Source organism: Excalfactoria chinensis, chromosome 14, assembly GCF_039878825.1.
Source record: "Excalfactoria chinensis isolate bCotChi1 chromosome 14, bCotChi1.hap2, whole genome shotgun sequence".
In the NCBI taxonomy this organism is placed as follows: Eukaryota; Metazoa; Chordata; class Aves; order Galliformes; family Phasianidae; genus Excalfactoria; species Excalfactoria chinensis.
The window spans coordinates 9,134,645-9,150,580 of record NC_092838.1 but is presented as its reverse complement, the minus strand read 5'-3'; the positions used below and the strand labels follow the sequence as shown (position 1 = coordinate 9,150,580).

Here is a 15,936-nt window from a genome sequence, read left to right as displayed (position 1 = left end):
CCATGCCTTCCTAGAGCAGACAGCTGCTCTTCCTCAGATCAATGCAAGCTATGAGGCACGCAGTACTACACCTGATGCTTTTCCCCACAGTTCCCCTTTTTGCATTCTAGTTCTCTGACATTAACACAAGCTCAAACTTGACCTCATCTCCAAACGCAGTCATTACAGGGCCTGTTTCATTGCGGATGAGTAATGGACTGAAGGTATTTCCCCAGACAAGTGCTGACACCAGTATACCGTTCCCAACTAGTTCTGCCATGCTGCACACAGCTTGCCCTGCTCCCCTCCATCCGCCGAGGCTCCCCATGCTGCGCAGCTCCCCTCGCACAGCTACAAACCCCTCAGACACAACGTATGGTCACCGCACCCCACCATGTGGGCGCCACATCCCCACACGGCGCATGCGCCTCAGCCCCATCACCGCCTTTGTGTGAGGCGCGGGCACGACGCGCGCGCTCCCCACATTCCTCCCTCCCCCCGCGCATGCGCACGGCGTCTTCCCGGCACGCCCCGACTTCCCCCGCCCCGACAGCACGGCGCACGCGCAACCCGCGGGGGTGGCCGGCGGGCGGCGCGCAGGCGCAGTGCGCGTTTCCTGGCTCCCTTGTCAGTGCCGGGCCGCCCCCCCACCCCTCCCCTCGGCCTCCGCCGCCGCCCGGAGCGGAGTCGCGTTGACTGCCCAGAGTCCGCGAGCCCCGCTCCGCCCCCGCCGCCTCAGGTGAGTCCCGGCCCCGAGGGAACGGCTGTCCGCCCGCAGGCCCAGGTGCTGAGGGGGCGGCGGCTCTTCAGCCCTCAGCCGCGGCCTGCCCGCCGTGCGGGGCCCGTGCCCGGCCCTGTGCTCGGAGAGGGGTCGGCGCGGCGCCCGGCGGGGCGGGTGGGCCGGGAGGGGAGGGGGGGGGGGGGGGGTGGCGGGGCAGCTCCGTCCTTCTCCGCACCGTACAGCGCTATACCTGTGTGGGCCGGCCGGCCCCGCCCGGCTTCGTGCTGCTGCCACCGCCGTCCCGACGGGAATGGTGCGCTGAGGGTCCGGAGGGCAATGACAGCGGTGGGAGGCAGCGCTCGGTCAGAGGCAGCGCTCCTCCAGCTGTTCGAGGGGGATGTGGGCGCTCTGCAAATAGGCAGAATTAACAGCAGCTCTCACCTTCACGCGCTGTCTCTGATTTGGAAGCATCTCCTCGCTCGCTGCTCACCCACGGGCGGCCTGGTGCTTCTTGAGAGGTGACAGCAGCTCAGTCCTGTGCTTCTCAGCGATGAGTTTCCGAGAGGCTGTGAGGGTGCAGGAGTCCTTTGTTCACCCTTCCCTTAAAAGAAAAATTGAAACTCAAGAACAGTTAGTTTGCGTTTGAAAGAAAAATAGATGGACGAGAAGAGCTAACAAAGTTACCTTGACAGCGCCTTTCCCATGTGAAATCCTGAGGTTGGCAGACAGGAGAACACCGAGGGGTTTATGGTGTATTGGTTGCATCGAGTCATTCAGCCACTCTGTCTCTATGCTGATAAGAAATAAATCCTCATAAGATCTTACAAACAGTATTTATCTCCCCAAAAGAAATAACATTGCAATGATCAGATGACAAATATTTGTGCTTCTTGAGATGTTCATTAAGAAACAACAGTGATGACAGTTACCAAACCCAAAGCAGCTGCTTGTTGTGAGTTGTGCTTGGGAAGAAGGATGGGAATGCATCGTGTCCCTTGTCCAGATGTCAGCTTTGGGAACAGCCTGTAGGTCAGTGGGCAAAAAAAATCTGTGAACTAGGAGTTGTTAGGATGGGACAGCAGTGTTTGTACAGGGAGCCAATCTGTGCAAAAAGCACGAGGACTGTATTAGAAATAGCTGCATTCTTCGGGCAGAGATTAGATAGTTTTACTTTGTATTTGGAAAGAGTCAAAAAGGCTGAGCATTCCCTGTTGGTAGAAGTGCTCTTCAGCTTTTCCTGTATATGGAAATGCACTGCTACTGAACTGCTGGCACGTACTAATGCTAGACTGGAGAAAAAGCAATTTGCTGTGATGTTTTGCTTATGTTAATGCATGGAATCTCACACACCATAGCTGCCCAAGGTCAAAGGTAACTTGGATCATGTCAGTTCTCTCACATTAATAAAAACAAGTAATTATTCTTCTGAGGGCTGTACACAAATAGTAGCTTTGTGTGATCTTTAGCATATGATTATTAGAAGAAAATTATAACAGTTACAATTATGAACTGGACTTAAAATATGAAGTTCAGCTAAATGAGCTTTAAGTACATTTAATGACACTGCAGATCATGGCTTATATATATATAAATATATATATAAGTATATATATAAATATATATATATATAAGCATTGCTTGATTTTTTTAAAGGAAAAAAAATATATCCATCAGTGATTTGCATTGGTGAAGTACTGCATCATCTCTACTCAGGACTTTAGGCATATTTCCTAAACCAGGGGAGTGCTCAGCCCTGTAGGTGGTTACTCATCTCTCATTCACTCCTGAGTTTCTATGGGACTGCCGTTCATTTCCTGTTTGCTTCCAAATTCCTACCTTGTCCTGAAGTCTCCACCCTCTGCTAACATGGCCATACTTGGCTATGTTGTAATTTCAGGCTGCAATGGGTGTGGATGTCTTGGAGTGACATCACAGAGATCGTGCTTTTTAGATGTACGCAGTGGGGCAGACAGACAGCGTGCCATCAGCCAAGGATAAACTGCTACAAAAGTTAGTTTAACATGTGAAAGGAAGAAGAAATGGACAAATCCAAGTTGTGTGTGTTGAGCTGCGCACATTTCAGCTGTTGCAGGTGACCTTGAGTTGTTACAGTGCTACCTTCCCTCCGTTTATGCTGTCCTTGATTAACACAGGACACAGAAATAAGATGTGATATTTTAAACAGCTTTGCAGTCACCTGTTTGCAGATGTTCAGCACTCTTTCATAAGAGAAAAGAAAAACTAGGGGGTCTTGCTTTGTAAGAAACAAAGCATTCACAAACCCAAATAATTCAGTTTGATCTTTCACTGTTTGACTCTCATGAGGATGAAAGCCATAACGCAGTTAAGTGTTAGGATTAATTTGAAGGAATTAGTAATTAATTACTGATGTTAGTAATTTTACCCTAGGATACACGTAAGTAGTTTTATCAAACAACACATCAGCAGATTACAGTTACATATCTGAGCACAGCAGCTTAACCTCCTGATGGATGGAAAAGAAAAAGGCTTCATTGTAGTGCAGTGAGCCTCAATACGCCCCAGAATGGCAAATCAGTTCACTGAGACATCCCTACATTTCTTATTTAAGTACTCTGATTCCACAGTTAAATTGTTAGGTGTGTTAGATTTCATAAGAATCTGTTTCCTCTTATGAGGATACAGGAAGAAGCAAGAACATACACCTCTTAGAGCAATTCATTGACCTACCAAAGGCCTTGGGGCACACAGGGAAAGGTCTTAATCTACTGTGCATGCATCATTGTAGATAAATCATCATAGTGGACTGAAGCAGCCTTTGTAGATGTTCAAGACTGATTTGTTTTTATAACTGTAACTTTTGAAGTGCTTTGTCATCATTTTTACACCTTTAAGTTTTTTTCTCCCCCCTAACTTTTACAACATAGGAATATCCTTAACTCGGAATGTCTCTACATCAGTTCTTATTGGAGCCAATCACCTGCCATGCGTGGAACAGAGACCGTACTCGTAAGTAATGTTTTCATTTACTTTTTCAACTGCTCTTTTCTCTGTGCTGTCAATTGGATGATCTTGAAATGTTCTGGACCACATTCAAGAAAGATGTGGTCAAGTATATAACACTACACTTATAATCCAAAAAGCATGATACATTCCTAAATCTGGTTTTGATTTTTAGACCGTTTTTTAAACTTTGACATGTGAGCAAACCCAGTCTTACTGGGGTTCCAGAAAGTTTTGCCTTGGTCTTTGCCTCATCAGAACATGAATTGCCTCATACTCTTTAACCTTTTATTTCCCTGCCCCAAACCCAACCTTTTCTTTTAATATATAGTCTTCTACTACAAAAGGATAGTTACATTCCAAATGCACTGTCTTTCTGTTCAGTGTATTCACAATTGTATTATGGCCATCATTATTTGATATTAGCCAGCAGGGACATTAGCCCATTGTTTACAAGGCCTATGTACTCTTAACTTTCAAAGCAGTACAAGTTTTAGATTGGGAAGTTTTCCCCTAGTAAAAAGATATTAAATAAAGCTTTCTGAACTAATGGACTGTTTCTTTTCTTCTTCAAGAAATTGCCATTAGCCCTAATAATCATGAAGTTCACATCTACAAGAAGAATGGGAGCCAGTGGGTAAAAGCTCATGAGCTAAAGGAACACAATGGACACATTACAGGTAAGCAAAGAGCACACTGCCAGACAGCAATTTTCCTGCACCCTTCTTTCTCCAGCCAAGCATCTGAAATAAACAGATCTCCTTATATCTTAGTATTCCCACTTTATGGAGAACTTTGTTCCATTTTCCTGGCCTGCATGCAGTAGACTGTTAGTTGGGTCATGGCTTCTGACAGCAACAAATAGTCTGTTTTAGGGACTCATTTCACTAAGCTTGTATTGGTACATTTCTCCTTTCTCTTTGCTTCAATACTCTGGCTACAGGTTGGTAAGATTTTTATGTGCCACAGATGCCAATAGAAAACAGTCCTTCCCTTTCTCAGTGCTAATGCAGAGAAACATTTGTGTAGTATCCTCAGTGAGCAGAAAGGGCTTTCAAGCCAGACTCATGAGGAAAGCTTTAAGAACTGACTTGACTGCAAAGTGAAAAGCAAGTAATAAATAAATAACCTGCTTTGGCCATGTTCAGGAAAAAATTGGATTCCTGATGATTCATATTTTAACATTTCTTCTCTGGTGGCTGTAATTTGGTCTTACAGGGTGTTACAGTCCAAAAGATCAATACAGTAGAAGGGTGATCCAGGAATGTAATAACAAAGGGAGTAGCACAAATGGGACAGGGTTACAAAGGAAAGGTGCTCACCTGTCTCTGAAGATTCATGCTCACAAGGAAAACTCCACAAGGGACAGGTCTACAACCAGAGATCCTTCCCCAGTGGCAGTCAGCCCTTAAGTGAGGTCTAAAAGAGGTGCAGCCAACCTCCACCCCTTCCTGTCACACAGCTGAATTGCCTTCACACCTGTGCTCCCAGGGCTGACCAGGTCCTTTTCCCCAGGTGCTCAATCAGTGTTACAGGCCATGACTCAACAGCTCCCACACATAAGGGCAATTCTGAGGTACAATTGCATTTGAAGTGATCTGTCTCAAACAGCACAGACAGTGAGCACATTTTACTACAGAGCCATGTTAAAAAAATGTAGGAACTTCCACAAGTCACATGGTGTTAATTTGAAAAAATAAAATTGTCCTGTAGTCTTTTTTTGATGTGATACTTTGAGGATTTCATCCTTTAAGGAAATGGAAATAATAAAAGAACCTGACCAAAACAGAAGTATCCTTTATTCCATCCTCAACTCACTAATGGCAAAACTGCCTAACAGCATTTTGCAGGAACTTTATTCAGTTGATCTAGTTTTTACATTCAGAGCACAACTGTGCTTGCTCTTTTGTGAGGAGTGATTTGGGTTGAATTTAAAAGTGATGTACTATTCACCCAGAGGCTTTTCTCTACATTTGACTTTTACCTGTTGATGTTAGAGAGAAGCCAAATATTCATAACTTGGGAAAAGAGCTTGCACTGCTTTCCAGCATAGCTTATACCTCTGGAATACTAAGTGCTGCAGTTGTCTTATAGGGTGGACCTAAACTGTGGTTAGACACAGGAGGTAAACTGTTCAGACCACTTGTTACCTCTGACAGGAGCCTGCTGCCACTCTGAATCCTGATCATAAGGGACAAGGTTCCTAGTGTTGCCTTCTTGTGTCTTGAAGATTATTCACTCTTCTTGCAAAGTTAGTTTTCTATTAAAGATCTAAGGCAAGTTCAGAATCAGAACACTGGTGCTAATGCAAGGGAGATGTGAGAATGATGGAGAGAGGAAAAAAGGGCACAGTGATCTCCCTTTCAAAAGCAATGCAGGATTAACTCATGTAACTCTGGTTTCAGATTATCAACCACTTCAAAAATTGAACTTCTTAAACATAACCCTATTTTGAAGGGGATCATTTATGAAGAAAGCAATACAAGTTAGTACAAATAATCCCTAATCCTTTTTCCACTTTGTGCACTTAAGGGATGCTTTTAACACAGAACACAGGGAAAACAGTTCAAGTACAGTTCTGTGGCAGGAGAGTTTGCACCCTGCATCTCAAAGAAGGGTCCTAATGAAAGGATAAAGATAACTTGCCAGGAGATTTTCCAGTTGAGGACATCTTCCTTTGCATAGGAAAGGAGAAGAAGCAGTGACAAGTTTATCAAAGGTTTTGATTTGTTGTATCTTATGGTTTTTATTAATTTTATATTTGCTTGCTAGACTTTCTCATGGCACAGCTTAAGTAGGCATGGAAGAAGGCTAAGGATTGTAATAGTACATAAAGTTTAATGCCCGCTAACCTAAAAAAAAAACTCAACACCTTGTTAGCTCAGCTTTCAGATCATACTGCAGTCTGGCATCAAGCAGACGTTAAATGTTTGTGCATGGCTTCAGAATTGCTGGGTTTCAGCTGTTCATAATAAGCCACATGCAGAAGTCAGTGGTTCAAGGAGTGCCTGTGGCTGGATTTTAGCCAGCCTGCAGAGCTCCACCTGTTGGCAAGCTGTTGAGCTATCTTGTTCAGTAAGCAGATTCTCTGAGCAGAGTTTCAAAGTTTGGGATCTGCAGTTTTGGTGCAAGTTGGATGGAGGAACCGATCTCTGTAACAGTTTAAAACAGCACCTAGAGAATTAGGGAGCAAGGGGAATGCCAACACAAGACTAGTGACTCTCTGGGGGAGAGAAGGCTGCGAGACTTTTGAATCACTGTAAAGCAAATGGGAAATAATATTAACATGAAGACTGAATTGCAGGTATTGACTGGGCTCCCAAAAGCGACCGCATTGTAACCTGCGGTGCAGACCGCAACGCCTACGTGTGGAGTCAGAAGGATGGTGTGTGGAAACCAACACTTGTAATCCTGAGAATTAACCGTGCAGCCACCTTTGTGAAATGGTCTCCCTTGGAGAACAAATTTGCTGTAGGAAGCGGAGCTCGACTTATATCTGTGTGCTACTTTGAATCTGAAAACGACTGGTGAGCTGGTTGATTTTTTTTGTTTATACGTGTGAGGGCTGCCTGGGGAAGCTAAATCTGGAGTTCAGTGACAGTAACTAAGTTCCTATTTCTAACACCTAACATGATGGAAAGTACAGCAATAATAGCAGAATAGCGAAGTCTTTGACTGCAGCAAATAAAGTCAAGCCCAAATGCAGCAGCCACAAACAGAAACAAAGGAAGAAAATTTGCTTACCTTTGAAGTGCCTCCAGCAGACAGAGATCTCCAGCAAGAACCCTTTACCTTCACTGCCAGCCCTTAAATGAGGTCTGGGAAGGGGTGGATCCTGCCTCTACCCTTCTGATCACTCAGATGTATTGCATACACCTGAGCTCCTCTGGGTTGGCCCTGCCTTCCCACCAGGTGCTCAATCACTGCCTCAAGCCACGACTTAGCATTTCTACACTTAGCATAACTACACTATTTTACTAATTCTAAAATCTTCTGTCAATAAAGAGGAATAGGCTTTGACAGTTCTTTCATTTACTTCTTTACTGTAGTGTAGTACCTAAAGGCCTTTGACTTAGCGTGTTTTCAGGTTATGTGTGTTGACATAGGTGTATCCTCACTGACTGCCATAAACTGAAGTTGCTCTTTTAAAAGCACAAGAACTTCTGCAGAGCAAACATCTCTTTACCACTTGTTTCCTCCTGCCCCACACTCATTCCTGACTGAATAAAGAACTTGGTCTTGCATCTTCTGTACTGAATCATTTCTTGTCAATAAAAAAAGTCAGATCTGTCAGATATCTCTAGGGTGGGCTAATAGCAGATATTCAAGGTTGTCGCTTACCTGTTCTGTGTGCTGTCATTTATTCTCATCACAGTTCATAGATTTCAGACTGGAACATCACAAATATTTCTGCCACTGGTATTATCTTGGGAAAATTGGAGCTTCTGATCTTTAAGACATCTACATTTGTAGCTATATGTTATTGGAGCTACGTTTTACCATATCACCTATAGGTGAAATCTGTATGCATCCCAAAGGCCATCCAGTGAATAACAGATTTCTTCACTGCTTTGTAAACAGTTCAAAGAAATTCAGTCTGCTGATACACGTTGAAGTTAGTGTTAATGCATTCAACAATAGGACCACTTTTCACTGTACTTCAGACAATTGAGATACAGACGTTGGCCATATCATTGGCAGTTCACTCATTTATGTGTTGGATTTTGTAGCTGTTGTACATTAGAAAAGTTGGCAAGCAGAGGAGATGGCTGCGTAACTCAATGGAAGAAGCAGGGGAGGAAGTATACTCAGTGATGTAACAAAGTAATGCTGGTTAGCTCAACACAGTGGTCAAAACTGAGTTCTTGGTCACAAGATGGAAGGGACCGAGAAATTACTGTGCAAAATTCATGTGAAGGAATTCAGTCTGGTGTATTATAAACATAAATTAGAAGATGAATTAGATTCAGAGGAAGAGTTGCGTATTTAATGTGACTTTGTTTGTAGTATTTATAACCACATAAAGTTCATAGACAGTACATAAAATATGCAAGGCTTGGGCATAATGTGAGTTTTCTAGCAAAGCTTGTGTTTAGTCATTGACAAAAGGTGATGTTTTTGAGGCATATTTCTTGGGTTTTGAGGAGTGGGGTAAAGTGTCTGCATAACAATCTCATCTTTTTTAATGTAGGTGGGTGAGCAAGCACATTAAAAAGCCCATTCGTTCTACTGTCCTCAGCCTGGACTGGCACCCCAACAATGTTCTGCTGGCTGCTGGATCCTGTGACTTCAAATGCAGGTGGGAGAAAATAAAGCATCTCTAAATGAGTTTGGCTCACTGGTTCAAGTGAGAAGCACAAGCATGATGACGGCATTTGCTGTCGGAATAGAAGACAGCTCATCACATAATGATGGTGTTACCAAAATAAAATACCCAGCTTAAGAGACTTTGCTGCTGCTGCAGCATGGGTGCCTAGGGCTACTAGCATTTATCTCTTGGGGGATACAACTGAGTTTAGTGAGCTGGTGAGTTTCTTTACTAGCAGAGCATGGAAGTACTGCTATTACAGGTGTAATGGGTACTGAGCTTTTAGTCTGAAATTAGACTTACAGATGCTATCTGGTAGAAATGTACCATTGCTCATTAGAGTTTAAAAGGCAATATCCTAGTGCAGCTTGCAGAGGTGTCTCACCTTTCTCTTCCCGGAGTCACTCATTCACTTTGCCTGTGCTAGCCTTACCATTTGTGCATATGGTAAGCTAAGTCAAGGAATTGATGCACCTGAAACTCAGTGCAGCAAAGCACCATTTTTGCAGAGCAGACTGACATTTGAGATGGATGGGGTTGTGAAGTTACACCACGAGGGAGAGTTCTGCAGGTTGCTTTGTGCTGACTTCACTGGAGTCGCTGCACTGAAGCATGCATGGGGAGCTGTATACAGAGTGATTGACTTCAGTTCTGTTCCCCTTTACTTAACAGCTCATTCCTTGAATAGTAATGAAAGCTTATTTTCTTAATTTCTTTATGTAATAGGGCAATTTTGAGGCTCCAAGATGTATGCTAAAAATAACTAAGAAGGAGTGGGAGAGGGAGGTGGAGCCAACTGTTGCATTCCTTGTTTCAGAATAAAACACGTACATCTGAAGTCAATCCTTCGTTACTTTTTTATGTAAGCAGAGATGTTAAATGGCAGATGGGCAAGAGGAGGAGAATTGTCTTCCTTTCCTGCCTTATCTCTAGTTTTAGTTAGATAAATTGTAAGCATTCACTTCCTTTCCCAAAATAGTGTGGTGTAAAGTACTCGTTCATCTTCTAGAAGCAGCTGCTGTTCACATGTGGAAATGTTTTCATGTGTGTTCATAAAGCATCGTGGGACTGTGAGGTTGTGTCAACTGATCTAGTAGGTCTTGTAGTTTGGGCTTTAGCTCTTGTGTCTCCAATCTTTGCTCTGGAAGAAAATGGTCTTTGCTCAACGATGACTAAAGATCTCCAGAATTCCACTTCTAGGGAACGTGCAATTACTTGTTAAAGATAAGAAACGTGTCTGGGCTGAAGTACGCATCTGTTCTGATAGGTGGTTCTGGAGAAGACTAGGAAATGGATTAGCTTGGAGGCACTGCCAGCTTATAAGCAGCTGAGTGGCAGTTTGGAAAAATAATGGAGGGCAGAAGAGACTCCAGGTTGATATTCAGCTGTTTTTCAGAGGCTGAGCTCCTCTTACATTTGTCTTTAGAAATAGTACTTGTATATTATATATAGAGCTACCAGCATGGGTGATAATTGTATATTCTTGCTGGAACAATGTTGCTATGGGAATGAAAGTCGTTTCCCAATGTTCTTTGAAGGCTGGGGCCTTCAAGCTGAGGTGGTTCTGAGAGGGAGACTTCAATAAGTGAAAAGGCACTTTTTTTGCCAACAGCTCTGTTCAAGGTCTCTTACTACTTAGGAATGATTTTTCTGCCTTGTGTCAAAGGCTGCTGCTTTAAACATCTTGTCCTATTTCCATACATTAAGAGAACCATCCTTTCTGGTTTCTCTGTAATATTAAGTTTCTGGAAGGATTATCCTTACATTATATTTAAACTGATAGAGCTGAGCATAAATTCTGACTTAATTCTCTGAAAATCTGTACCTAATATAGCTACAGTTAAACCCTTCTCATTCCAAATGAACAGCTTTATTTGAATAAACTGAACATAGACACCTTTTGAAGTCCATCTTCCACACTTATGAGATTAAAAGTAAAAAACAGGGTGGTGATGGCACGGGAAGCAACTTTTCCCTTAGTTCACTGTAAAATAATTTCATTTAGTTTGGCTGCAGCCATGAATGTTTGATCACTGCTTTTCCTTCTTGCTGAAATATCTCTGGTTGAAGTATGGCACCACTCACTTGCTTCTCCTGTTCAATGGACTCTAATCCTACGTCTGTGACGTGCGAGTAACTTCCATGGCAACAGTTGGGAACACCATATTGTGGCACGTCTGAATCATGCAGAAGGAATCTAATGAAAGGGGGGAGGGCTTTCTATTTAAACATATCTTGAAAATTGTAGTGCTGGGAAAAAAAAAAACACCGCCATAAAAACACTGTGCTATTTTGTGCTTTCAAGGCATTCCTTCCATAAGGAGCCAGATTGAGGTGGTTCAGAGCCCCTGTGCTGGCAGCTGAACATCCGTTTTCTTTCTTTGAAACCCTGCTAAAAAGTGAACGTTCTTCAAAAGTGGGTAATTTTCTATTAGTCTGTCTAAGAACATAATCAGGTGTGGCAGCTCTGGGTTTTTCTCTGACTGGAGAATTGACTCTGAGAGTTAATAGTGCTGCAGAGGGATGAAAGGGAAATCAGCACAGCAAAAAATGCAAGGACTTTGTGTGGTTTTGTGCCATCTTCTGGAAACAAGTGGGGAGATTAGAAAAGAAAGAAGCATTTGTGAGCAAGTGACCTGCATTACATCCGTGTGTTATTGCTTCCTCTCTGTGTCCTGAAACTTCCCAGCCTGTGTGGGTTACTGGTAAAAGACACTGTACTATTTTATTTTGGTACAATTAGAAAGCATCCAGTTGTTTCCAATGTGAAATGGATGTGCAGCTCCCAGCTGTTTTTTTTTACATCCTTGTTCATGCAGAAATCTTGTATTTGCAGGGTGTTTTCAGCTTACATCAAGGAAGTGGATGAGAAGCCTGCCAGTACACCTTGGGGCTCCAAAATGCCTTTTGGGCAGCTGATGTCAGAATTTGGGGGTGCTGGCAGTGGTGGATGGGTGCACAGTGTCAGCTTTTCTGCCAGTGGTAACCGCCTAGCCTGGGTCAGCCATGATAGCACCGTGTCAGTCGCTGATGCTTCAAAAAATATGATGTAAGTTTGCTCTTTTTGTTAACTGTTCCATGGTGGACACTAGAAGGAAGCAGTGTGTGCAGTGTTGTGCTTGCAGCAGCAAGAGGAAAGCTGGCACTGCTGTTTCCAGTTTACTGTATGTTATAGGAGTCACTTTGAGGCCTACATAAATAAGGTAGATTCTTACAATTCTAGATTATGTATAATTCAAGTTTCTTTTAAGACATCTTCAGTGAGGATACAATCACTTGCTTCCAATCCATCAAAGTATTTAATTAACAGTTCCTCCTTGATCTTAATAACTTCTCAGTCTCCATGGTTTTCCAACTAAGAAGGAAGAGACTCAGTGTGCATTTTGATAGCACAGTTATCTGGTGGATCATCCAGGTATTGCCGTGCTTAGCTTTGAGTTTCAATTCTGATGGCCTTAGCTGTGTAAGTTACTGGAAGAGAATATCACTAAGTATAGATTGTTCTAGAATTCCTTACTACAAAAATCACAGAAATTGACCTAATTTAATGCAGAGGCTTTTTCATCCTAAAGAGCTGATGCCAAGGACTGAAACATCAAGTGGTTTTACATTGTAGATCAAATTAATAGCTTCTGGAATTTGAACCTTTTTTTGGGGGGGGGGGGTGAATTATTATGGATTTCAGCCTTGTGGTGTCACCTCAGGACAGCCAAGCTCCACTGAATTCTATTCCTGTAACCCTTGTCTGGGAATTGTCTCCTATTTTTTTGCTGGAACCAAAGATGAGAGGTTGCACTGAGATCCTTAACAAATATTCTTGTGTTCAGGGTTTCGCAGCTGAAAACAGAATTTCTTCCACTCCTGAGCGTGTCATTTGTCTCTGAGAACAGCGTGGTGGCAGCTGTAAGTGCCTTTATTTTTCTTGTAGAGTGTTGTAGTGTTTTGGAGACTGAATAAAACACCATGAGTTGTGAAGTTAGCGATAAGCAAGATCTTCCATGGTGTCAAGCTTTACATTTCTGCAATTAACAACAGCAGAACAAGAGAAACTCTGGTTCTTCACATGCTCTCACGGTGTGCTTGCAGGGCCATGATTGCTGCCCCATGCTTTTTAACTGTGATGACCGTGGCTTGCTGACCTTCGTTTCAAAACTGGACATTCCAAAGCAGAGCATCCAGCGCAATATTTCTGCTATGGAACGCTTCCGAAATATGGATAAAAGAGCCACTACGGAAGATCGTAACACTACCCTGGAGACTCTGCACCAAAACAGTATAACGTGAGTGTCTTGGCTGCCAAAGTGAGGGCAAGGAGTGCTCCTCATCCCTTTGGTACCACAGGGTGTCCCACAAACCTGTGGGAGCTCAGATTTGCCATACCAGATGGGTGTAGCTGGTGTCCCATATCCATCCTAGCCTTTCACTAGCAGCTGTGTGTTTCTGGGAATTGTGGAAGCTGGTAATGTTAATTATTAACATTGCGTGCATGCTATTCCTGTTAGCTCGTGTTTAATGTGTTCTGTAACTTGAATGCCGTTTATCTTATCAAATATGTGAAGAATTCACAAGAGGTTGGTAGTACTGCAGAACACAGTTAGAATTCACCTGGAAGAGGAATTCACATACCAGCTTCTTATTTCAGATGTTATTTCTCTATTCATTTATTCATCAGAAAGGATCGATTCAAGCTAATTGAAGAAAATGTTCTTATATTTAAAAAGCGTGTGAGCCTAGAAGATGCTATTTCTGAAGCAAACTGTCTTTGTCCAAGGAAAATGTTTAGTCTTCAGGCATTGAGTGATAAGAGTTTCCAGCATCCTCTCTTTGCTTGTTTTCCTGAAGCACGATACCAGAAATCTAGCATAAGCTCTGCTATACTTTTGTCTCCCTTTGGAAGAGTAGGAATTGAACTCAGCCCAAACTTGCCAGCTTTTTGGCTCTCAGGGATGGGTGTCTGCCTTACAGCTCTTGCTCTCTGCTTTCAGCCAGGTGTCCATTTATGAGATAGACAAACGGGACTGTCGTAAATTCTGCACCACTGGCATTGATGGAGCAATGACCATCTGGGACTTCAAGGTATGCTTTTACTGCTGTGTTTATGTGAGCTGATTGCACTGATTACTTTCTCAACCTCTAGCATCAGTTTCTGGGGCACAACCCTAATTTGAGTTTTGCTAGCACGAAATAGGAAATCCAGACTGGAATATGGGGTGTATCAGTGAACTCCATGAGCAAGGCTGAGCCAGGATCCAGCTTAAGAGCAAAGATGTTTTGCCTAGCAGATGGTACTGATCCAGACTGAATTTTGTAATGAAATTGCTTGCTGTACCTGCAGTAATCCCACTAGCTCTTTGCTCCTCCAACCTGTACTTAGCCACAGTCAGGCTGTAGAACAGTTATTAATATGACAAGGCGCAGCGTCTCTCCTTGTTCCCATCCCTTTGGACTCTGTTCACCGTCCTTCTGCAGAACATGCTCCTTCCATCTCTTAATTAACTTCCCAGGGTAGTACATAGTTACCTCAAACAACTGACAAACACAATAAGCCCTGTATTGAAAACCTCCAAAGATTTAATTCAAGTACTTTGCTTTGCTGAGGATCGACCAACAGAGGTCTCCGCTGACCTCCCCAAACTTTACACCAGCTTTTAGGACAATAATTATTTACATGATGTCATGCCAGAATGCTTTGGCAAGGACAGGGGCCAAGTGAGAAACGGAGGTAATGTGTGAACTGTTGTCATGCTGTTTCAGCAGGGAGGGGGTGGAACTGTTGGCCTATATGTGAGTTTGAAATGAATGCTTATAGTGCTGTCTGGCTCTTGAAGAAGAGCAATCCCAAGTCTTGTGCGTTGCTCCTTTCTTCTTACCATCAGCCTTTACAAGGAGTTCTTTCACACTGGGTACTCAGCACATTGTGATTACAGTTTTCTCTCTTCCAAGACCTTGGAGTCCTCTATTCAAGGTCTACGAATCATGTAAAGGTGGATTGCCAGCATCTAGCAGGACAAACTGCTTGACAGAACGCAGCTCCCACGTCTGCACAAACCTGAAGAGGGAGGAGAAAGGTGGAAGATTTGGAAACACTGAGAAAGAAACAGCTTGGCAGATCTTTGATTGAATCGAAATTTGGTGAATCGTGTCGGTTTCAAAATCAGCTGTGATTGTTCTTTAATTTGTATTTGTATTTTTTCGGTTGGTTGTTTCATTCCATTCTTTACCAAAGCTGCTCCTTAAGTAGTTTATTGCAGGAAGTTCTGGATCACTAACTTAAAAGGGGAATTTTATGTAAATTGTCTGCTAGAAATAATAATAATAATAATAAAAAAGAAAAAAGGATCCTTTGTGTTTCGATGCCCACTAATAGAGATTAAAAAGGGGGTGTTGTAGGAGTGATCTCAGAGAGCATTGAAATCTTAACCTGGTGCTTTATGGCCACAGAATAGGAAGAGTTCATCTTAACTGTGCTGCTTAAAGTTGGCAGCTGAAGACCAAGAGCTGTGACAGGCTGGATGTGAAGACTGAGCTGGGCTTCGTTCAGGGCTTGTTCCTTTGAGGTGGTGATTTTGGAGGAGGGACGGCTCTGTCCTGTGAGTTCTGCCTGCCTGGCACTCAGGATGGGAATGACAGCAAATTAACCCGGATGCCTTTTCCATTGTGTAGAGGGTCATAGTTTTAGATGACCAGAATTATCTGTGGTTGCCTTTTAGGATTTGTACAAAGCCTTCTCACAGCACTGGCTGCGTGTGGACAGCAAGGCGAAAATCCGGACCTTAGGGACGACAAATGGAAAGCAGATCACTTTGTAAGCCCGTGACATTACACAGATCTGCGTGTCGGGTTGGAGCTGAGTGCTCAGCCCATAGAACTCCGTCTGTAATGACTGGTGGAGTAACAAAGCACATTGAACAGGAGTAACAGCAAGCACTGGCTCTGCACTGATCCT

The 15,936-nt window shown here is 43.2% G+C and overlaps 1 protein-coding gene and 1 long non-coding RNA gene across 3 annotated transcripts; one reads left to right on the top strand and one right to left on the bottom strand.

The window, feature by feature from the left end:
* Positions 1-542: 542 nt before the first annotated feature.
* Positions 543-15,329, top strand: ARPC1A (actin related protein 2/3 complex subunit 1A). The gene is made up of 10 exons (XM_072349529.1): positions 543-718; positions 3,607-3,688; positions 4,258-4,362; positions 6,987-7,209; positions 8,874-8,981; positions 11,827-12,039; positions 12,818-12,893; positions 13,077-13,270; positions 13,976-14,066; positions 14,934-15,329. The coding sequence occupies exons 2-10, from the start codon at positions 3,625-3,627 to the stop codon at positions 14,970-14,972; spliced, it is 1,113 nt and encodes a 370-aa protein (XP_072205630.1). The 5' UTR covers positions 543-718; positions 3,607-3,624; the 3' UTR covers positions 14,973-15,329.
* Positions 931-7,585, bottom strand: LOC140258841 (uncharacterized). Of its 2 annotated transcripts, XR_011905302.1 has the most exons (4): positions 7,427-7,585; positions 1,385-1,493; positions 1,191-1,301; positions 931-1,108 (listed from the first exon to the last, which is right to left on the bottom strand). It is a non-coding gene; the product is annotated as an uncharacterized lncRNA (long non-coding RNA). The 2 variants fall into 2 exon arrangements; XR_011905301.1 differs by having other exon boundaries at positions 931-1,301.
* Positions 15,330-15,936: the final 607 nt, after the last annotated feature.

Bases quoted from the DNA above. Each gene is read 5' to 3' on its own strand.
- ARPC1A (XM_072349529.1), top strand. From the start codon at position 3,625: ATGTCTCTACATCAGTTCTTATTGGAGCCAATCACCTGCCATGCGTGG. The intron at 3,689-4,257 runs GTAAGTAATGTT...TTCTTCTTCAAG, and splicing joins GTGGAACAGAGACCGTACTC to AAATTGCCATTAGCCCTAAT. The intron at 13,271-13,975 runs GTGAGTGTCTTG...CTCTGCTTTCAG, and splicing joins CTGCACCAAAACAGTATAAC to CCAGGTGTCCATTTATGAGA.